Below are 24,482 nucleotides of genomic sequence, written 5' to 3'. Positions count from 1 at the left end.
CATAGTTGCTTTTATGGCATATCTTCAATTAAAATATGGGCATATATACTTACATATGTACTCATATGCCTGTCCTATTTATGCCTCTAAAACCTATGCATGTCATAATGTAGACTTTATTATGACTGATGTGGCTCATAAGGCGTCCCTTACGTGACTCGTGAAATTATGACTAAATAACTAACTACTATGGAAAGATAGGCTCCTCCGTATCGAACAATTCATTTCTAAATCTATAGTTAACTTATGAGGAACTTATTCTGATCGAGTCAACGTGATTAGCTATGCATAACACCTCTTTCAGAAATGCATGCTCTGAAAAATGCTGATTTTGCCTGGGTAGGCTAACTTAGCCATTCTTCTCGAAGAGCCTTAACTTACAAAATGCAAGCATTTGCTTGAATGTTTCAGGACTCTGATTGTGGACACCGACAAAGAATACTCGTTCGTTCTCGTGATAGTTCCTTTAATATCTTTAAAAGCAGTTTTTAGAACATGAACAGAATCTCTGCTTGCTGCTTCACTGTCACTGCAGCAGCAGCAGCAGAGTCTTCCTGGGTCAGCTGCTTGAGTGCGCATGCGCAGAACACGCACGACTGCAGCACGCTTGCCGTGACGCTCATAACAGAGCAGGCAAGTCCGAACATATATCTCTCAGCCTGTGATCAATATTAGACACAGCACCTTTATAAAGGAGCCGATTTAACGCGTTTACGCAGCTCTGAGGAGAATTAAAATACAATGTGAAGTGTGAATATATTTGTAGCAGACTATCATCCTCATTGCTTTGAGCTGTCAACGCGAAATTCTTCAGAGGATTGATGATGAAGATGAGGATGATGATGCACGCCGAGGAGGAACTGAGCAAAGCAGCCGCGACTGGAGACACGGAGCGTGTTCGGGTTTTACTCTCTAACGGAGTGAATGTGAACGGCGTGAACAGATTCGGAAGAACACCCATACAGGTAGGTTTTCAGACATGTGTAAAGAATAAAGAAGAAGATGCATGCATAAGACGGACTGCAGATATGCGATATTAAATATCAAAATGCAAAGGCACTTAAGAAAATATTGTCCAAAAGGGCAAATTATTGCATGTTATAAAACAGGCCAACTTTGGGATTTTGCTTAATTCTTTCTTACGCTCTGTTTAAAATATGCTTTTTTAAAATTTACTTCAATTTAATATTTACACTAATTGCAAACATTTTAGCCATATTTAGACTATAATGCACGGTTATATTATACATGCAATTCTAATAACTTTTAATTATGTTGCTGAAAAATCTATTTTAGTTTTATTGATTCGCACAATGTATTAGAATATGATTCATATTTTTAAAAATGTGTATAATATATACTTATAGGTGTAGCTATTTGGAAGTGTCTAAGCCTGAAACATTTCTAGTAAAAACCATTAAATGGCCAGACGTGTTTATCCTCGTAGAATAAAAAGTATCACATCTTTGCTGTTTTATTTGTCTTAAATTGAATATATAGTTGCGACTTTCTTAGCAACATTGTCACTCACAAAAGACGATGTAGAATCATGTGCTTCAAAATAAAAAAATGTATCCCATTCTATAATTGTACTTTAAAAGAGTTTTTCAACGTCGCAAAAAAACACAAAACAATTAATTAAATGTGCTTCATGTGATAATTATAATAACAACATTTCATATAATAAACTTATCTGATAACAGAAGGTTAGCTCAAGTAGAAAAATCCAGTGTTTTCTCTGATCAATTCTTTAGAGAAGCCAGCTGTTACAGGTATAATAATATTCCAGCACTTCAGACTCTGGCCATCACAGAAAGTGCGGATAGTCTTTTTAGAGCTCAGCTCATTTGTCATTCACTTATATTTCATTTACAAAATCATTTTCAAATGTTTTACTTCCTTCAAAGAAAGTTGTAAAAAGGGTGTTTTCAGAAATGCGACAATGAGTGCATGCATGGTCTTGTTTGCAATTACATTAACAGTGCTTAACACATTTATTAGACCAGCACCCAATGTAGCTAAGGTTTGTGCCACAGCTGCCTTGCACTCTTAAAAATAAAGCTGCTTCACAGTGGTGCCATAGAAGAACCATTTTGTCTAAACGGTTCCATAAAGAACTTTTAACATCTGTTTCACAAAAGGTTCTTTGTGGCGAAAGAAGGTTCTTCAGATTATAAAAAGCTAAGAAAGAGATGGTTCTTTAAAGAACCTTTGACTGAATGCTTCTTCTATGGCATCGCTGTGAAGAACCTTTTGAAGCACCTTTATTTTTTAGAGTGTATGAACTATAGCAGTATGATTACAAAAATATTTTTTTATGTTTCTGTTTAAGCTCTTTAGTCACAGTCGTGTTTCTAATGCTGAAATATAATTACTGTTGGGATTGAATGGGTTCAAAGATAGATTGCACAAAAGTTTAACAAAAAGCTCATATTTGGGAACAACTAGAAACTATTTGGAAGTCAATAACAACAGAGACTGTGGAAAAGTGCATAAAAACAATGCCAGCAAGAATGCAAGGCCAAAGGAGGCCATGCAAAATATGCAGTTTTTTGGTTATTATGTGTGAATAAAGACTATTTGGTTGTTTCTGTCTGTTATTTGCCTAATAAATGACAATACCATTTTTAGTTTTAACCACGTTTGTGACAGGAGGTATAATAGATGTGTTGAGCACTGTAGAGTTTTGTGAGCGGAGATGAAGGAGGCAGTTTCAGCAAGTGCTACCTGTTTGAGTAATATTTGGGCGTCCAAACGAAAACTGTAGATGAGTTTAGACCTATTTTCAGGCTGATTGGTAAGATAAGTGAAATATTTTAAACTTTTAACGAAATATGTTCATGATTATCACAAAGCGCACGTGCAGACTCATGGATACGCACGCAACTAAAGGCAGTATCAAGTCATAATAAAACCACAAAACAAATGTTACAACATGAGCAGTTATATTATTTAAATAATTTCGTTTGTAAAGCCTACAATATGCACTACAATGTTCTTACCGAACGAAAAAAATCTCTTCCTCAGTGATTGACAAGCTATTACCAAGGCCTTGATAACATATATATATATATATATAGTATATATAAAGAGCGCTTCAAAACATTGTTGAGCATCTCCCCCCCCGCAGGTGATGATGATGGGTAACACACCTGTGGCTCGCCTGCTGCTGGAATATGGAGCAGATCCTAATGTGGCTGATCCCGGGACTGGAAGCACTCCTTTGCACGATGCAGCCAGAACCGGATTCATGGACACAGTGCGGCTTTTAATCCGCTTTAAGGCCGACCCCAGCGCAGCAGATCACAGCCAGTTACGAGCCGTGGATGTGGCGCTGCAGACTGGCCATGTGGACGTGGCTGAACTTCTCAGAAGTATTTAAACGCTAAAGGTTTTTTTTTTTGTTACATATTTATCACATAATATGAAAGGTTTATTTGAAAACGTAAAGGAATAAGCGCAGCGGTTAGTTAATGCACTTGATATATTTGTAATCACTTTACAATATTGTTTGTGGATTTATATGCTATTGGGAGTATTAAACATTTGAAGTATCTTTAGTTTCCTTTGTGAATTTTTGGGTCACTATTGTTCATTTTTAATACATGCGGCAACAATGTATCATGGAAAGAAACCTCAAATTTGAAGTCTAGAATTAATGACAATGTCAGCCTATCTAGACACAGCGTTAGTCTATATGGCTAATAGATTTGATAATCTAAAAATATTTGATATTAACTTAGCATGGTGAATGATGAGTCAAATCGAGAAAAGATAACGAAATCATCCGTTTTCTGAGTTTGCGCTCAACGCAACGTGATTTACATAAAATAGTAATATTTCTCAGTTCTCTTTTTTTGTTGTTGTAAATAAGATATTTTCGTTAAGATTATGATGTTTTATGATAAATGCAACTCTCTATATGCCACCACACACACTTAAAAAAAACGTTTTGTTCTTCATAACGCATAAACTGGGTTCTGTCGAGCATCGCCGCGCAACTTTGAGTGCAAAGCTATATTAATCTTGTGCGGAAAGTAAAGTTTGTTGTTATTATTGATGTCATTTTTTACGCAAATCTTATTACACAATTTTACCTGCTGCTGCTGCTGCAAAAAAAAAAACCCCTGTGCGAAATACAGATGCAGGTACTGTGAAAGAGTTCAGCTAAATAAAATAAAATATGTAATATTGTAAAGCTCGATTTTGCATAGAGTGCAAAAGACAAATGTAAAGAGAGCCTGTTAATTTGAGAGTTTGTCTTTAAAGAGATGGATTGCTACACATTACTCCGGATACAGTAAAGCTGGAAACACGCAGAAAGGAACAGAAAATAATTAGAATTGGATCCGAAATCAGTCAGACTTTCTCTTTTGAAAGCAGAAATATTATAAAAGCAACATGATACACAGAGATCTGTTCAGATTGCTCGAGGCAAAAACACTGAACAGAAAAATGCAGGAGTTTTTTTCTTTTCTTCTGACAAGCACCCAAAGTTTAGCAGATTTTGTAACAAATATGTATCTGTTCTTCACAAAACTCTGGAAGAGTAAATGTGCTGCTGACTCAAAATGGATCAGGGGTGTGACACAATGAATAATAACCCACACAATCTGCATAGACAAAACAGCATACATTTATTTGTTTTTAAGAGAGACGTATTTAGTTTTATATCCAACCAAAAATACTTGTATTTTGATTTATATCCAAGGTACTTCATGGAGTAACAACACTACTGCTAGTATTAAAAGGCACTGAAAAACAATGTGACAATCAAAAGATCCTGTCCTCTGCAATGCTTCCATGCATAATACTAATTGTATTTTTAAACACTATTATGGAAGGAAAAATAACAGCCATGGCTGACAAACAACCCCCCCCTCCTCCTTTTTATTTAGGGTAATACTGATAAGAATGTGACACATGTTTGCAGATACATGACAGCATCTTGACGGCTTCTCAGTGTCCCAGTGCTTTAATGTTTGGGCAACATTACTGAAGACTGTGACATCAGCTGAAAAACAAATATCATGTGACATGGAACGTTTCAACTCAACATAGATGTCATATTAAGAAAAAAACAACTATTATATAAAAACATACATTCAAACAAATCTGAGCTTTAAACTCACTTTATGTGCATTTATTGTGCTCTCCCAGTCCATCTGACAGATCTGCGGGATTGCTGTGAGTAGGATGCTGCTCGCTTTATTTGCGTTCTCTTTCATGGTTTTCAGAACATTGTCCACACACACCTGGAATAAACAATAATAATAATAATGTAGCTATGTTTGGTATATGCAGGTTTAAAAAATATGTAGGAAAAAATACAAATAGTGGCACATTGAAAGCATGGACCAGCAAGAGATCATAAACTTTTAGGATATGACTGGCCAGTAAAAAGAGCAATGCATTATGAACTTAACATGATTGCATCTATTCTTAAAAAAAAACACTGCTACGTCTCTATGAGTCTGTGTGGCTTCACAGATAAGGTTGTCACGAGTCATGAATAACCTGTCACAAGTTCAAACTGAAACTGGAAGACATTCTACGCACAAGCAACAGATGACTATTGTCTCTAATTAATGCCAGACTTCGTCAAGAGTTACATTGTGTGTTCAAATTCTGCAGAGGACAATGAATCTACAGCCAACCTATTGAATCAAGACAGCAACCAGAAAAATCCATGTGATCAAGAAAGAAAACTGAACTACAGACAAATTTTTTATCACCAATGTTTGCCTTTAGAGGATCCGACTAATTTGTTGGCAGCAAAATATGTGTGATTATGTGTGCATGAGTCAGAGAGAGACGGAGAATCCGGAACAGAGACAGAAGGATGTGGTGAAGCAACTCGGAAACTCGGAAGGAGGACTCTGAACTGCGAGGGGAAGCAAACACTGCAGCAAACTACCAGCCTACAACACATACCCTATAACAACCCTTCTACATCTAATAACATATAAACAACTTTGACCACATTTGCATTTTATGATGTCCTTTCTCTGAAATGGCATAAAAAAAATACAGTTTCAAAATGCATACGGTCTAGATAGAATGAAAATGAAAAACCACTCTAATAACAAGAGGCTTTTATGTGGCAATAAGGCAATGGATTTCACAGGAAACTGCATACACACATCATTCGCATTTGTTGTCAAAGCGAACCAGGAAAATTCACCATCCGTAATTCGAAAGTGCAAACCTCCAGGGAATCACCAGTTTAAAAAACAAACAAACATTTGTCCATCTGCTCTGATAAAATGTCTTGTGCCACACACATTCATCAGCACAGAGAAGCAGAGCAAAAGTGCAACCAAAACAACGGGATTTTGCAAGAACTTTTATTTTTGTAACTGCCTAGAAGCACAAAGGTTACTTAGAGTAGCTTTAAAAAAACATATCAGTTCATTTATCAATCAGGCCATATTACATATAGAAAAAATTAATCAATACATTTAGGTTAAATGTGACAGGAATATAGTTATTTAATATCTTTAAGTTTAATATTAGCCATGCATTAGTTATTTTTTTCTCTTTTTGATTGAAAAAACAACTTTAATCATGATTACAAGATGGAAAAGAATGTCAATGCATGACCTGTGCATGAACTTCAAATCTCTATACCGTTCTAGCATGCGATCCTTGTGAATCTGTGTATTTTGGCACATTCTTGGTGAATAAAAATAGACTGCAGTTGAAACACTGTCCATTCACTCGTCTGATTGAGGAAATCTTACGCCTTGTCTTTCCCCGCACACACTGATGAGTGCCTCCTGTGCAGGGTTTGTTTGGTCTGTGTGGGAGTAACATCAGAAGCGTGCAGCTGTGCATGTACAGCGAAAGACGACTACTGGCATGAACTCAAGTGACTTGAACCCTCTGCTGTTGTTCGGTCATTTTAGACCGGAATTCTTTTTTTGGTGAAATTTTAAAAATCGCTGCTTCATCGGAATGGTACGAAACAAGCTATGTGACCACAAACAACAATAATAATAATAAAAATCGTGGACTTGATTCGAAAACACTAAACGGTCATTAAAAAAAAAAGTCACACTTGTGTTTTTCACAGTCAAAAATGACCGCCATTGGAAATGAATGGGAAATACACAAAAATACAGAGAATTCGTTGTGTGTACAATCTACAAATCATTCACGATGCAAAAAAAAAAAAGTGCACAGCAATGAAGGGGTGACACTCTAAAATATCAAGAGTGCAAAACAGACACACACACACACACACACACACACACACACGGACACACACTCACACACACGGACACATACACACGGACACACTCACAGACACACAGACAGACACACACACAGACACACACACACACACAGACACACACACAGACACACACACTGTTATACACACACACACACATACTATTATATACACACACAAATGAACTGGTGTGTAACAAGAAGAAGACTCAAATAAGAGATTGAAATCAGATTGATTAACCTCCAATAAAGCATTCCTGTTAATTTTTGTTGAACTCTGATGTTATGTGTAATAAAATGTCTTTCTTTGTGTTCAGGTTTGACTGTAGTAAAATTTATGCAAAAACTGACATTTCAAATCAACATTTCAACAAAAAAAATCTAAACCTTTATAAAAAGTTGTCTTTGAGAATGTCTAAATATAAATCCAAATCCACAACTTAAAAAAAAAAAAAGTATTTATGTCTAAAAACAACTAGAGAATTTATAAACCTTTTCTATAGAGCTCTATAGGGATCTAGTGGCTAAACCACAGAATTTCAATGCTTTTTTTCACTCCCACCAGATGGAACTAATCTGCCTTCAAAAATTGGATTTAAAAGGCATTGTCTCCATTTTAACATGGAATACTGCCATAATTGAAAAGTAATATAAAAATATTGATATTTTCAATGAAAAAAAAAAAATCATAATTATTGCATAAATAACCTAACCCTAAAAATTCAATCACAGCTGGAGCACCAACATGAACTTCAACATCTGCCCTGGCCAGACAAATCACCTTAAATATTATTAAAAAACAGTGCTGGGTAGATTACTTGCAAATTGTAGTCCGTTACTGATTACAGATTACACGTCAACGATTTTAGATAGTTACGTAATGCATCAAATTACACATTTTAGGTAATATAATCGAACTATTTTTTGATTACTTCTAGATTACTTGTGACCTAACTCATTTATCACATTGCACATAAACAGGATAATATTATACCGTATTTATATAAAAATACAAAGAGAAAGAAAATATATTCCATTCGCTGTTAACTACAACATGAGGTGCATTAAACATTACATTATTGAAAGACAAAAGCCTTCCAAAGACATGGATAAATAACCCACTGAGTGATAATTCAAATAAAAATGATATTCTGAGCTGGAGACTATTTAAAAATTATACAAAAGTATTCTAAGGTTGGAAGCTGTATTAAAGGCAGATGGTGGTAAAACACCATTACAAAGAAATATTGCCTATTTCCCACATGTTCACATTATTTGACAAAGGAGAATACCCTTGAATATCCTGAAAAACAGGTCTTGTCATATTTATCTGCCAGATAATGCATTATAAGTAACGTGAGTTATGTAATCAAATTACTTTTTTCTTTTAAATTTACGATGAAATATCGGAGTTACTTCTTTAAATAAGTAACACAAGTTACTTTGTTTCCCCATGCACTGACTGACAGCTCTCCTGTCCTCATGTCGAGAGAGACAGAGACTCTTTCTTCAGCCTGAGGCTTATTCATTTCACTTTTGGTCTGAAAGGCCCTTTACAGCTGCCAAAAATATAACTTTTGGGGTTTTTGTTATTAAAAACAAATAAGCATGCCTAGCCCGAGTGAACAAAAGTAAAGCAAAAGTAATGCATTACTTTCCATAAGTAACACAATTAGCTACTTTTTCATGGAGTAACGCAATATTGTAAGTAGGGTTGGAAAATTTCCAGAAACATTCCAAAAATCCCTGGAATATTTAAAAAAATGGAATGTTTCCGAAATTTACTGGAAATTTTCCCACCTTTTTGCAACCCTAATTGTAACACATTACTGTCCCCAACACTGTCTGTCAGTCCCCGAAATATGGTTATGTAGGTAAACACACACAGACTGAGGTTTCTATGGGCTCACCGCCTCTTCGTGCTCTTTCCAGCAGTCATAATCAGTTGCCATTGCAATACTAGCATAGCACAGCCCGGCCTCCTTGGCAAGAACCACCTCGGGGACTGTGGTCATGTTGATAACATCAGCGCCCCACTGTCTGAACATGAGGCTCTCTGCCCGAGAGGAGAAACGAGGACCCTCTATGGTCACCATTGTCCCTCGGGGGTGACACTTCACACCGAGTCCCTGCGCAACCTCCAGGAGCACCTACAAGAACAGGTAAGACAAAGGTGAACAGAGTAAGAATAAAGCAATAAGCCCCAAGAAGCCGTGGTTTACAGTGAATTTATAACAGCTAAGGGGCGTTGTTAGCTTAGCTGTTATAAATTCACTGTAAACCACAGCTTCACGGGGCTTATTGCTTTTATAAAACGGTTATTCCATATACGTAGTAAGGTTTCACAAAACAAAACAGAGCAAATAAAGTGTAATGATATTAATAAAAACAGTATTCTTCCACCAAACAATGTAGCTCCTCAGAAACAGTTGTGGTTGCAACAAAGTGGTTGCCGAGCAACACACAAACGTAAACAAAGGTGTATGTTACTTTGTAGAGTCATTTACAACAGCTTCGAACGCGTCTCAGCCAATCAGAATCAAGGACCGGAACTCTCCGTTGTATAATATGGGATATCGGCTAGAGAGCTGGGAAATGTCACTGACCTCTCTAGTCTTGCTGCAGAAAGGGTCAGCCATAGGGATGTGACACACACCTGTGGGGCTGGTGGGCTGCCCGTCATAAAACGTCTGAACACGCTTCGCTGTCCTTGAATTCAGCGAGGTGTGGGACATTTTGGTGTGGAAATTAAGAAGAAAAGGAAATATGAATATGCACCAAACTCAAGAAGCAAGCAAGCATCACACAGCAGTCTGTACTCATGCCCTCAAGGTCAGGGTGGTTCTTAAAATCATACAGACAAATCTTCTCTTCTACAATGAATGAAGCGTCATCAACGGGTTTGAAGTTTGATAATAATCCAACAGCACCAAAAGCAGGATTTTGAGACCTATCCAAAGACCTATTATGGCAGTAGTATGTGTATACTCAAAGAAAATAATGTTCAAATTTTACGCCCGTTTGTGTTAATCGACAGACGTATCTGTGGAAGCTTGTTTCCGCCACTCAATAAAAATAAAAAAGGTAATTGCATCAGAATTGTGAGATATAAACTTGCAATTTGTACTTTTACATAAGCTTGCAATTGTTAGTTATAAAGTCTGAATTTCGTGGTGCAAAGTCGCAATTACTTTGTTTTTTATTTTAATTCATAACGTGACGGAAACAGGCTTCCATTGGTACCTTCTCTCAAAGTTTTTCTGACATTCAGCTAAAATATACTTTATGTTCCTCCATAAACATTTTTCTCTAGTAAAATTAATATTAAATGGATATGGAGAAAAAAAATCACTCCTGGCTACAGTTTTGCTCAAAATCAAATCAAATGTAGGCTTACTGTCTTCCATGAATATTAATGTTGATTATTATTTAAAAAAAGTAGCATGTCATTGAACGCCAAATAACAGATTTGAGTTGGACTGTTAGAATATCTTTATCGTTAATTTCCAAGGGAGCACAAAAGCTGTGTGAAAAACAGCAAAAAAGACACATTTTTAGTAATTTCCCATGTTCCCAGGGTCCTATGTTTCAAGGGCCCTATGTTCCTATGGTTTGGATTAGGGTTAGAATAATATAGGAACATACTCATTTTATAACAACATTTGAAAGTGACAGAAAGTTAGAGAAAAAGAAACACATTCATAAATCCTGATCCACACTCTTTAACCGTTAATGCACATTGTACGGCAACTGTCATAAAAAAGGACTCTGCAGGCATTGCAATGAACTGACTTTTCTTGAAACAAACTTCTTCTACAAGCAAGTTTCAGCTCGTCTTGTTGTGAAGCTTTGGTTTAAATTCACCTTCAAATAAATGCCTTCAACAAAGGATATCTCATTGTCTGTTTCATACAGTATTGTTGATTAGCTCCGTATTTCCTCCAATCGTTAAACTGAACACTAACCGATCAATAAACTGGTCAATCAAAACGATGTCCCCAGGCTGGATGTCTTCTCTGAGAGAACCACATGCTGTGGTGACTAACAGATGAGTGCAGCCCGCTTCCTTCAAGGCCCAAATATTGGCCTGGTAATTCACATTGGTGGGCATTATGGTGTGTTGTCTCCCATGCCTTGCAGAAGGGGAAAAGTTAATGCAAAATAAATACATAAACCAGCAGATATTTCAAGTGTAAGTCAAAACATTGTATACTGTATTGTATAGTATTGTATATACCCCCACCTTGCAAGAAGCACACAATCAACATTCTTTATTTTGCCCAAAATCAGAGCATCAGATGGCTTTTGAAAGAGAGGAGGACATGAGAATGAATAAATACACTTCTGGCTCTGCCTATCAGCTGTTAATATATTATGGTGACCAAGCAAACCATGATTGGCATTTTCTCAGTTTAATTAAAGCAAATGCACATATGTGACCCTGGAGCACAAAACCAGTCATAAGGGTCAATTTTTCAAAATGTAGATTTCTACATCATCTGAAAGCTGAATAAATAAGCTTAACATTGATGTATGGTTTGTTAGGATTGGACAATATTTGAAAATCTGGAATCTGAGGGTGCAAAAAAATCTAAATATTGAGAAAATCATCTTTAAAGTTGTTCAAATTAAGTTCTTAGCAATGCATATTACTAATCAAACATTAAGTTTTGATATATTTACGGTAGGAAATTTACTAAATATCTTCATGGAACATGATCTTTACTTAATATCCTAATGATTTTTGGCATAAAAGAAAAATCTATAATTTTGACCCATACAATGTATTGTTGGCTATTGCTACAAATATACCCCAGCGACTTAAGACTGCTTTTGTGCTCCAGGCTCACATATTAATTTCCAAATGTGCTCTCCAATAATCATGCATGCTAGAAAGTACAGCAGACACAATGCAGAGACACTCACCTTTCCAAATGGAGTGACTACATACCGTTCTGTCCTCCCCTCCAGAATATCCGGATCATCGAGACCAGATCCTCCAATTATTCCTATCTATGAGAACATGACAGATTACAGACGTCTCTGAATGTGGGATGGGCGTCTGCAGGGGGTCGATTCAATTCAAACATGTTCAACACTCACGAATATTAAGAGTGACGTGAAACAAGTACGATGCACTTGACAGAATTATGTAGAATTGCACTTTTGTTTTTAGTTCTAATTTCAATCAGGGAGCTGTAAGAGAGTCACTTCATAGTGATTTCATTATTTCAACATGTCAACCAAAATATAGGATAGTTGTTTCGTAAGTTTTAGATTCTATTTTACTGACAAACTGTCACAATGAAACGTCTTTGATACAAAGTGAATAAACTGTAGAGAGTATAGTCTGCACAAAACAGTCTGCAATGTTACAATTATTTATACAATTACGTTACAATTATGTCACAAATATAAAAATACAGTGTATATCCTCCTGGGACCCCGACAGACTTCTGTCCTCTGTAGAGGACTTTATATTTCAGTGAATTCTCTGAGACCGCTGCTTTTCAGGAGGTTTGATCATAAACACTCCCTCTGCTTGCTCTTTAAATATGACTGATATTGACAGAATTATCAAATGTAGCACTCTTAGGGAAATATGATACTATTTTGTAATTTTAATTTAAATCTGACTAATTCACAAAATAAATAAACATCTCAGAAAAATGTGATGGGGTTTCAAATCGGAATATGGCTTTTTGTTACGAAACAGGGTGTAATTTTCATACATGTCTTCTGTAGAGGACACCAGGACAAACAGCTGTTAATCAGGCATTTCAGGGAAACACAACTATACAATATTCCTATGAAATATGAGATATTTTTATGAAAATGTTGCCAAGTTATTCCTCCCATTATTACACTTCTTTTTTCATTATGGTTTGCACCAGGAACACATTAATATGCAAATTAGATGCAATGTATAGATACATTGTATAGAATCGGATGGACATTTGACGCACATATTGCAAAATAGTATATCAAATCATACTGTTATATCTTTCATAACATAGTTGAGAATCATCTTTGTGCAACGTTTGGTTAAAAACAGCCTGAAACCTAAAAACCGATCAGTGAATGAAAAACCAATCTTTTTGCCTATGCGTGCCTTTTCATGTCTATTTACTTTTTTTGAAATAACTCAATCCTCTACAAAGAGCATAGAATAAAATATCATTTTTTATTTTTTTTTTATTTCTCTCTATTAGTTTCTTATGCTCCAACCAATGTAATGACATAAAAACAACAACAAAATTCACAAAACTCTTTTTCTGGTTCTCAGGACACGCCTAATTTCAGAAACCAATGCAACATTTGCTTAGTGGCGTGTTGATGTGAAAACACTGCAGTGTTCCACCTCCTGAACTATTTTCTTACATAACCCATGTGTTCACCCGTATATTTCATGATCATAATATTACATTTACCTTTACGTGACTGTTCGATGCCATTTTCTTTCACGTGTAGAAATGTAACATCAGCTTCCTAGTTCTTTCTTGTTTGATGGCGCTGCGCAGAAGAAAGAAGCGCAGTAGCGCCACCTACTGTTCTCTAGCAGAGATAACATAAACCCGCCCTATACATGATAGATAGCACAGTAATTAATCTTTTCTAAGATACCCAGAAAGTACAATATTCTCAAAGAACATGGTGCATGATTTAGCCCATTAAACGCCATCATGACAACACACCTCAATAAAATAATGTAACTGGCATGAACTAAGAAACCAGGATTTATATAAATGTACACTACCAGTCAAGTTTTTTAAAGAAGTCTCTTCTGTTCATCAAGCCTGCATTTTTTTTATCAGAAATACAGAAAAAGCAGTAATATTGTGAAATATTTTTACTATTTAAAACAGCTGTTTTCTATGTTTCTATGTGAAATAAAAGTATTAATTTCTATAATTTCTTTCCCAAATTAAATTTAAAAAATGATATTGACTCCAAGCTTTTGAATGGTAGAGTGTATAATATTACAAAAGCTTTTTATTTCAGATAAATGCTGATCTTTGGATCTTTCTATTCATCAAAGAATCCTGAAAAAATGTACTCAACTGTTTTAAATATTGATAATAATCAGAAATGTTTCTTGAGCAGCAAATCAGCATATTAGAATGATTTCTGAAGATCATGTGACACTGAAGACTGGAGTAATGATGCTGAAAATACAGCTGCGCATCACAGAAATACATTACTGTTTAACAGATATTCACATAGAACAGTTATTTTAAATAGTAAAAATATTTCACAATATTACAGGGAGCATCAGAGCCCGCTCCGCCAGACTGCTCAACAGCTTTTTCCCCCAGGCTGTGAGAGCCCTGAACTCAAATCACCCCGCCCTCCTCTGAAACCCCACACAACCCCCTACCTCCTGAAACATGGACCATCTCACCAACCTTACCACATCACAAAAAACTGTCTGAAACAATTCGAAGTGTGCTACAGGGCCTGCACAAACCACCTGTAGAAACACACTCTCCTCTATGCGCACTAGACACTTTTCACACACACTGCTTTGTGTACATAATCCCACAAAAGACTCCGTAATAGGTGTGTTTACATGCTCATGCACTACAAATCATCTGCACTGTTCCCCAGCCAGCTGCTTGACTTACGATGTTTCTCTTTGCACATGTACACTATTATGTGAAGCATCCGTATAGTCTGTATTTTATTTTGTATTTTTTAATTTTTTTTTTATTTATGCATAGGTAAACATTTATATATAGTATATTCAGTCAAAATCTGTCAGTAGGTTAGCTGTGTATAGGTACAGTGTTTATGTGAAGCATCCGTATAGTCTGTATTTTTTTAACTTATGTATAGGTAAACATTTATATATATATATAGTATATTTATAATCAAAATCAGTCAGTAGGTTAGTTGTGTATAGGTTTTTACTGCTTTACTGTATAGGTTTTTACTGTTTTACTTCATTGTTGTATGCCTGTATTTATGTAACACCGTGGTCCTGTGAGGCACGACATTTCGTTCCACTGTATGTCCCCACATGCAGCAGAATGACAATAAAGCTCAACTTGAACTTTTGCTGTATTTTGCATCAAATAAATGCAGGCTTTGTGAGCAGAAGACAATTCTTTAAAAAACATGAACAATCTTACTGTTCAATAACTTTTGACTGGTAGTGTATATGAAATATTAAATAGTGGGAATATTCCTTGCAAAAATATGTTCACATTTTTGTACATATTTTGCATTAAATTTCACGTATTATCTCATCAAACATGGATTATTCAAAATCAAATGTACTTTTACATTCTTTTTACAATAGTTTGTACAGTATGCACTACCAAGAAAAAACATACCTGAATGAAAAAATCAAAGTAGGCCTATTTATTTTGGCATCAATGTATTGATTAAATTTAAAGATTATTTTCTGAAATTGTTTTAGAAATCTGAGGAAGTACACTGAGTTCATGCATCATAAACTGTAATGGACAAAAAAAAAAAATGAATAATGAATGCCTGTGCATGAAACTGATTCCAGACTGTTTTAAGCAAACATACACACAGAAATACAACATTCAGTAAATAAAGACACTTTTATGATCCTTTTTTATTTATTTGCGACAGGAACAGTAAACTTTTTAAATTAGTGACTGTTAACTTGCTTGCATAGTCTGAAATTAATACATTTCCAAAATCACAAATGCAAATATATCCAAAAACTCCAAATCAAAATCACATTTAAAACAAATCTCTTCTCCATTTATAAAACACTGAATTGTAGTCCTTTGTCAGTCTTGATTTGCCACACATGTAAACTCACAATGTCTGGGGGCGATTCCCTGCATCACCCACAGAACTACATTCAGTTCCAGCAGCTGACTCTTGCTCCACGTCTAGCGGCTGAGTTTCTGTGGCACTGCTTGCTATTGTGACCGTGGAGTCAGCTGCACTGATATTCCTGGCTGAGGGTTCACTGGGGTCAGCAGCGTCACTGTCACTGGGAATTGTTATGAGAACTGGACTGTTTTTTCCCACCCTCTCCTCACTACTATGTCTCCTGCTCTTCCTCTTGTGTTTCTTCTTCTTCTTGTGATGTTTCCGACCGTGATCCTCAGATCTGTCATCTATGCTTGGACTCCTACTTTTCCTCTTGAACTTCTTGTGCTTCTTGATTTTCTTTTTTGCACCATCCTCAACAGAATCTGTGAACAACTGACTAGAACTTTTCCTTGTGGGTTCCTCATGATGCTTCGTTTTGTATTTCTTTTTCCTGCCATGTTCATCGTGATGTGATGTCTGATGCGAGTTGGAGTTGATTCTAGAATTGCTCCTTGAGTGACTTCTGTCCTGACGGTTGGAAGAGTTGATTCTAGAATTGCTCCTAGAGTGATTTCTGTCCTGATGGTTGGAAGAGTTGATTCTAGAATTGCTCTTTGAGCGACTTCTGTCCTGGTGGTTGGAAGAGTTGATTCTAGAATTGCTCCTAGAGTGATTTCTGTCCTGATGGTTGGAAGAGTTGATTCTAGAATTGCTCTTTGAGCGACTTCTGTCCTGGTGGTTGGAAGAGTTGATTCTAGAATTGCTCCTAGAGTGATTTCTGTCCTGATGGTTGGAAGAGTTGATTCTAGAATTGCTCTTTGAGCGACTTCTGTCCTGACGGTTGGAAGAGTTGATTCTAGAATTGCTCCTCGAGTGACTTCTGTCCTGATGGTTGGAAGAGTTGATTCTAGATTGGCTCTTTGAGTGATTTCTGTCCTGACGGTTGGAAGAGTTGATTCTAGAATTGATCCTCGAGCGACTTCTGTCCTGACGCTTGGAAGAGTTGATTCTATAATTGCTCCTAGAGTGATTTCTGTCCTGACGGTTGGAAGAGTTGATTCTAGAATTGCTCTTCGAGCGACTTCTGTCCTGACTGTTGGAAGAGTTGATTCTAGATCGGCTCTTCGAGTGACTTCTGTCCTGACGGTCGGAGAAGCTAGGCTTGATTCTAGATCGGCTGCTTGAGTGACTTCTGTCCTGACGGTCCCTGCTTCGCCTTCTACCATGTGATCGAGAACGAAAGCGATGTACACTTCTATAATAGCTGGTGTAGGATGAGCATGTCTCTGTATAACATCTCCTGCTGCTGTCGCTTTGACTGTAATGGCTATATGAATGCCAATATGACGAGGTGTGGCGGCTTGACTCTTTTTCTCGTCTCCGCTTATGCTTGCTCTCTTTAGACAATGGGTGTTTCCTGCCACGAGAGGAGGAGTGAGTCCTATTGCTGCATGAGGATCTTTCTCTAGATCCCGACAGCTCTCTCTCATGATGCCTTTTGCCACATTTATCTTTTCTTGAGCGAGTAGAGGTGTTCTCAGGCGAACGAGAGCATCTCGTCGGCCTCCTCTGAGCGTCAGCGGGAGACAAATCAGACTCTGAAGTAAAACGAATGTGTTGGGGTGCTCGAGGGCTCTGCGGCTCGGCATTCTGCTCTGAATCAGAGGAAAGCAGGACCAGTTCCGGTGTCCTTTCTGACACTGGCTTAACATGTCCGATAATCATGCAGTCTTCATCACTGCCAGAGGAATGCTCCTCTTCCACGGCAACAGTGCCAGGATTTCCCGGACGGTCCTGACGTGGCACAGTGGCGACAGACACTACTGCCTCCCCTACGCTACTATCAGAATCCGAGTCCCTCACATGGAAAGGTAACACCTGAGATGGCTCTGAGGAGTAGGATGGCCCTGGGGTCTCATCATCCCACGGCGCTTGGCTTAAGGTCACACTAGGAGTGGCATAATCCTGGGATCCTGACACTAAAGAATCGCTCTCGTCCTCAGAGATGGCGATCACAGAGGTTTCCGAATGGCTGCTCTCTCCGGAGGGCCGAGGCAAGTCGTAAACGGCGCGCTGGTCATACGCCTCCATGTTGAACGGGGACCGAGCAAAGCTAAGAAACTCGTGCAAGAAGTGCTCTGTATGGGTCAGTAAGAAGGGCCGGAGCTCATGCAGAACAGCCTGCTCGTCCAAGTTATGCCGAGTGATCAGAGTCATGATGATGTGCTGCACTATGTTGACAAGCGACCCGTGAGTACCGTACAGGACAGTCAGCTCTCGTCTCACCCAAGGCACAAGCCTGTGGAGACAAGCAGGATTTCTTCTGAAGAACTCTGCAGAAGTCTCCCTGCTACGGCCACCGTCCTGCACGTTCTGGACTCGCACGCCTCTCCTGTACAAGGCCCGTCTGAATTTAACCGCTTGTTGTTCGTGAAGACTCCGCAGAGACCTTCCCTCGCTCTCTCTCCTCTGTCTCTCCTCTGCCAACCTCCTTAACATGCTGTGGAGATCTCTGTTGTGCCGCTGAGGAACAGATCCTCTTAGGTCCTCGAATAAGACCCCGTGGTCAGGAGGAGATGACGTTCTCCTCGGCGCTAGCCTGCGCTCGCCGGTGAGCGTGGTGCGATACCTGAATCTCTGCCCTGCCATGTTGCCAAATGAGCCGTTTTCAGTTGGTCGCAGGTCGAACCTCTGGTAGTTATCTTCGGACTTTATGGTGTGATAAATTGAATTAAATGGCTGCTTGCATAAAGGGCACTCCGCTTTGTTCTTCGACCACTCGCGGATGCAGCAGAAGCAGAACTTATGCAGGCACACATCAAGGTACGATATGTTTTTGAAGTGATCCAGGCATATCGGGCATTTGGATTCTGGAGATGCTCCTTTTGATATAGTGTTTAACACAGCGCCCGATGGACGCTCCTTCATCTGCGGTGATGCCATGATCTAACGGAAGAAATGTTTGAATTATTAGGCTACTTGTTCTCAGCATTTGCTACATTTGTGTGTAAAATGATAAAGTGTTCAAGTTTGAATAACATTATAAATTAAAAGAATAAGGGGAATGGCAAAAATGTTAAAGGTGACTCAACTGTCCCGATATGATGATAATAATAATAGTAATTAAAAAAAAGCTTCATTAAAACGATAAGATCGTGGAAAAGAAAATAATTTTCGGTACTATAGCATAATCTTTTATTATTATTTTTAAAAGTATTATTTTAACAAAACAGCTTCACTGTTTATTAATATTTGAAAACCTTTTGTCCGCCAGATACAAGTAAATACGGTCATGTAAACGCTATTTATGCGATCGAGTTTACTCATATTATTAATTTTGGTTACACTTTATTTTAAGGTGTCCTTGTTACAGTGTAATTATTAGTGCTGTCAGAACGATTAATTGCGATTAATCGCATCCAAATTACAAGTTTTTGTTAACATAATATATGAGTGTGTACTGTGTATATTTATTATGTATATATAAATACACACACATGCATGTATATATTTAACAAAAACATGTTATGTTTATATATTAAATATATTTATATAAATATATAAATGTACATGTAAATATTTTCAATATATATTCTGTATGTGTGTATATTTATATAAACATAATAAACACAGTACACACACATATATTATGTTAACAAAAACTTTTATTTTGAATGCGATTAATCGCGATTAATCGTTTGAAAGCACTAGTAATTATACATTTAAGTACTGAGTGATATACACAGTACACACACATATATTATGTAAACAAACACTTTTATTTTGAATTTAATCGCGATTAATCGTTTGAAAGCACTAGTAATTATACATTTAAGTACTGAGTGATATTAATTAACTACATGTACTTACTATATGGTTAGGGTTTGGCGTAGGGTTACTTGCATATAATTATGCATAATTAATTATTATAATAGTGAGTACATGTAACGTGTAACAAGGACACCTTAAAATAAAGTGTTACCTTAATTTTTCCTATTAGTAATAAACTACTTTATGACGGGAGCAACATTATATTGGTATTTTACAATGTTAACAGAATATAAACAAAACTATGCAGTGTCACACTGACTTCTGAGTTCATTTAACCACAATAAATACATTTCTATAATAAACAGAAACGTAGGAAAAAAAGAGAAAGAAAACATCTCCTTCAAAATGTTTTTAAACTTACTGTTTTATGTATTTGTTGAAACTTTGGGAGTAAGTTACTCAGATCCTCTGAACTCTGAGCTTAAGTATCCGAAACAAACAAAAGAACATTTATAATTTTAATAACGCTTTACAGAATCCACAAAAACATGTTGAGCTGAATCTCATGTAACTTACTGCCTAACAAACCAGTGCCGCTTCAAAGACCAAGTCACGATATTTCACGTTATTGCTCCGAATGCGAATATATAACGCGTTTAATAATGACCAGAAACGACACGACTTCTCTCAGGCGGTCGATCGTGACGTAACAAAACAAGAACATTACGGATCTGACGCGCTGTCAAACTTTCGGAACTTCCTGCTATTTACTTCAAAATAAAGCCCTTCAACCATACGCCAGACAAAGCGTTAACTATGTATCAGAGAAGCAGTTCCTTCTAGATATGGTTTATGATTTTAATTTCATAATTTTAAAATACTAAAACACTCAAACAATTCTGAGAACTGTTGATTAAAATAGCAACGGCAAAGCTGGAGGAGCATTTAATTATTCTAATATTCAAACAATTAGAATTGAATAGTTCACTGCTGCTTTTTTTTTTTTTTTAAATCATCTAATTATTTGTTTTATTTGACATAAAATGATACTTTTTTCATAAAAATCATGCAATAACAAATGCATAAGACTAAAGGTGTAATTTAAAGAATGTTACTCTTGGCTTTTCATTGTTTTTAATTAAAATAATACATGACTCTTCTTGCACGTGAGATCTATGTCACTAAATAATAATAATAATAATAATAAAAAGATTAAATTAGCTTAATTTCAATGACCAAAATCTACCCAGAAGGGTATCTTACTGTCACTTAAAGGCACAGGAAAAGCATTCAGAATCTGTAGAATTAATTTTATTGACATAGTATACACACAAGCATTTAAATTTTACAACCAGCGCTGACAGCCATGTCTACAGTGAACATAAACTGGCATCTTCAGTGATGACCATAACTGTCTGCTTCCGGAAGATCTGGGACAACTTCTCCTGTTTCCAATATAGTGTCTCCCTGAAAACACACACACACACACACACACAGACACACACACACACACACACACACACAGAGACACACACACACACACACACACACACACACATAGAGAGACAGAGACACACGCACAGACACACACACACACACACACACACACAGAGACACACACACACACACACACACACACACACATAGAGAGACAGAGACACACGCACAGACACACACACACACACACACACACACAGAGACACACACACACACACACACACACACACACATAGAGAGACAGAGACACACGCACAGACACACACACACACACACACACACACAGAGACACACACACACACACACACACACACACACATAGAGAGACAGAGACACACGCACAGACACACACACACACACACACACACACAGAGACACACACACACACACACACACACACACACATAGAGAGACAGAGACACACGCACAGACACACACACACACACACACACACACAGAGACACACACACACACACACACACACACACACATAGAGAGACAGAGACACACGCACAGACACACACACACACACACACACACACAGAGACACACACACACACACACACACACACACACATAGAGAGACAGAGACACACGCACAGACACACACACACACACACACACACACAGAGACACACACACACACACACACACACACACACATAGAGAGACAGAGACACACGCACAGACACACACACACACACACACACACACAGAGACACACACACACACACACACACACACACACATAGAGAGACAGAGACACACGCACAGACACACACACACACACACACACACACAGAGACACACACACACACACACACACACACACACATAGAGAGACAGAGACACACGCACAGACACACACACACACACACACACACAGACACAGACACAGACACACGCACACACATACATTCAAAGAAGGTGTGTATGAGAACATTTAGAAACATCCGAATGAATGATTATTTGAATTTACAAAACGCCTTCTGATTATTAGGGTGATAAAACTGTATGGACCAAATATACTTACAGGAAACAGTCTGGGTTTAAGAGCAACAATTCCATACGGCATTTTCTGTGGAAATAAGAAATATCAACCATTTGAGCTTTAAACTGAAGCATGATAATGATCAGCCAAAGCTCAAGGATATTTGGTGCTACATTTTATCTGCAACCCTTTGTACACAATAGTACAACAACCCTTGATGGAAATATTCACATTACACTAACTGAATGTAACAAAAAAAGAAATAAATCTGAGATTCTTTGAAATAAGACAGAAGTCATTGCCTTATGTGATCACTGTTATACTGAATTGAAAGAAAAACCACATCAATATTAAGCAATTTTATTACTCAACTGGAACTATAAGCGGACAGTGAATTCACAATAAAAACACTTCTACAATATAAATCACACAATGTAACAAACATTAGCTTCACTTAAGTTTTTTTATGGTTCTTCTGTAATTCTGTGTTGCTAATTATTATTGTGCTATTTATTTTCACGTAGCATCAATATTCTGGTAAATATTTAGGTCAGGTAAATTTCACAACTTCTATCATTAATTATGAAACACTGGTTTAGCACAGAGAAGTTTTTCTGCTAATTTTGCATGTTTTTAAAGGTACTACTAATAATAATAACATTCTAGAAGTTTTTGTAACATTCTGCAATATTCTAGAGCTTTCTGGAACATTCCAGTCATAACAGACAAAAATCATCCAAAGTACATTTCTGGTCACTTTTGCTAACTGTTTACATTAAACTGTTGTTAGCTCAGTATTATGCATGTGTATTTTTATGCATGAGTAATAACAGATAACAGCTTGTATAAGTTATATATATATATATACAAACACTGTCGGTCAAAAGGTTGGGATCAGTAAGACTTGTAATGTTTTTTAAAGAAGTCTCTTTGCTCTTCAAGGCTGCATTTATTTGATCAAAAATACAGAAAATAAATATTATTGCAATTTAAAATAATGGTTTTCTATTTTAATATACTTAAAAATATAATTTATTCCTGTGATCAAAGCTGAATTTTCTGCTTAATCTTTTTTTGGAACCTGTGATACTTTTTCAGGATTCTTTGATGAATAAAGTAAAAAAAAAAAAAGAGCATTTATTATTTCTATTTTGAATAAATGCTGTTCTTTTTAACGTTTTATTCATCAAAGAATCCTGAAAAAAGTATCACAGGCTCCAAAAAAAAAAAATATATATATGAAGCAGCAAAACGGTTTCCAATATTAATAACAAATCAGCATATTAGAATGATTTCTGAAGATCATGTGACACTGAAGACTGGAGTAATGATGCTGAAAATACAGCTGCGCATCACAGAAATACATTACATTAGAAAACCATTATTTTAAATTGCAATAATATTTCACAATATTAGTGTTTTTTCTGTATTTTTGGTCAAATAAATGCAGCCGTGAAGAGCAGAAGAGACTTCTTTAAACAACATTACAAGTCTTACTGATCCCAAACTTTTGAATGACAGTGAATATATATATATATATAAATAGATAACTGTTAATCATACACAAAAAAATAATGTAAAAAACGTTTATAAAAAAAAAAAAACACGTTTCACAGTCTTATATAATGTATATGCAACAATGTTTTATTTTTATTTCTTGGACTTCCGTGTTGTTTTAGGCCAGTAAAGAACTGCGAGTGCAGGAACCAGTGCGGACTCACAGAGACGTGGTACTTCACATAGTAATGCACGATCCAGGCTGGGATCAGAATCCGCGCCACAGCAAACACACCTGCATTACAGGCTTTAAACGCCTGGTTCATCCGTGTAACCAGAACAGAAGACGAAACTGCATGTTATTACAGTATTCTGCCGTTAAAATGCGTGCTACATACACAAAGCAAACATGTGTTACTCTAAACAGCACACAGGTCATCTATGGCGTGTCTCCAGAGGGTCTTTGGCTCCAGAAACGCCGCCCAGAATCGCTGCACGCGGCCGGGTGTTGCGGCGGCAGTGACGGGCTCTCGAGCGCTGAGCTCCTGGTCCTTCAGCCACCGCCGCCGGAGCTGCGTTAACTGATCGAAGCGGAGCTTTTCATCCGCTGTGTAGCCAGGCATACTGACTCCCTCTTACTTCTCTAATAAACTAGAATTCACAATGACATCCAAAGAGGACAAACCTCCCAGAG

The 24,482-nt window shown here is 37.1% G+C and overlaps 4 protein-coding genes across 7 annotated transcripts; 1 reads left to right on the top strand and 3 right to left on the bottom strand.

Moving 5' to 3' along the window:
- Positions 1 to 631: 631 nt before the first annotated feature.
- On the top strand, positions 632 to 3,555 carry LOC107700285 (cyclin-dependent kinase 4 inhibitor B-like). The gene is made up of 2 exons (XM_016501893.1): positions 632 to 965; positions 3,131 to 3,555. The coding sequence occupies exons 1-2, from the start codon at positions 822 to 824 to the stop codon at positions 3,380 to 3,382; spliced, it is 396 nt and encodes a 131-aa protein (XP_016357379.1). The 5' UTR covers positions 632 to 821; the 3' UTR covers positions 3,383 to 3,555.
- Positions 3,556 to 4,619: 1,064 nt separating this feature from the next.
- Positions 4,620 to 13,770, bottom strand: mtap (methylthioadenosine phosphorylase). Its single transcript, XM_016501952.1, has 8 exons — positions 13,665 to 13,770; positions 12,160 to 12,246; positions 11,477 to 11,535; positions 11,199 to 11,366; positions 9,840 to 9,942; positions 9,144 to 9,383; positions 5,133 to 5,255; positions 4,620 to 5,014 (listed from the first exon to the last, which is right to left on the bottom strand). The coding sequence occupies exons 1-8, from the start codon at positions 13,686 to 13,688 to the stop codon at positions 4,976 to 4,978; spliced, it is 843 nt and encodes a 280-aa protein (XP_016357438.1). The 5' UTR covers positions 13,689 to 13,770; the 3' UTR covers positions 4,620 to 4,975.
- A 1,963-nt stretch (positions 13,771 to 15,733) lies between these two features.
- Positions 15,734 to 20,526, bottom strand: LOC107700322 (E3 ubiquitin-protein ligase Topors-like). Of its 4 annotated transcripts, none has more exons than XM_016501950.1 (4): positions 20,380 to 20,526; positions 20,225 to 20,283; positions 16,612 to 18,978; positions 15,734 to 16,560 (listed from the first exon to the last, which is right to left on the bottom strand). In XM_016501950.1, the coding sequence occupies exons 3-4, from the start codon at positions 18,973 to 18,975 to the stop codon at positions 16,030 to 16,032; spliced, it is 2,895 nt and encodes a 964-aa protein (XP_016357436.1). In that variant the 5' UTR covers positions 18,976 to 18,978; positions 20,225 to 20,283; positions 20,380 to 20,526; the 3' UTR covers positions 15,734 to 16,029. The 4 variants fall into 4 exon arrangements, with proteins under 4 accessions (XP_016357436.1, XP_016357437.1, XP_016357434.1 ...); XM_016501951.1 differs by having other exon boundaries at positions 15,734 to 17,019; positions 17,071 to 18,978; XM_016501948.1 differs by having other exon boundaries at positions 15,734 to 18,978.
- Positions 20,527 to 21,198: 672 nt separating this feature from the next.
- On the bottom strand, positions 21,199 to 24,482 carry LOC107700284 (NADH dehydrogenase [ubiquinone] 1 beta subcomplex subunit 6-like). Its single transcript, XM_016501892.1, has 4 exons — positions 24,235 to 24,482; positions 24,013 to 24,105; positions 22,334 to 22,378; positions 21,199 to 21,270 (listed from the first exon to the last, which is right to left on the bottom strand). Exons 1-4 carry the CDS (start codon positions 24,409 to 24,411, stop codon positions 21,199 to 21,201), a joined length of 387 nt encoding a protein of 128 aa, XP_016357378.1. The 5' UTR covers positions 24,412 to 24,482.

Source organism: Sinocyclocheilus anshuiensis, unplaced genomic scaffold (assembly GCF_001515605.1).
Source record: "Sinocyclocheilus anshuiensis isolate Anshui unplaced genomic scaffold, SAMN03320099.WGS_v1.1 scaffold326, whole genome shotgun sequence".
NCBI classification, from domain to species: domain Eukaryota; kingdom Metazoa; phylum Chordata; class Actinopteri; order Cypriniformes; family Cyprinidae; genus Sinocyclocheilus; species Sinocyclocheilus anshuiensis.
The sequence above is the reverse complement of the archived record's forward strand: the minus strand, read 5'-3'. Positions and strand labels throughout refer to the sequence as shown.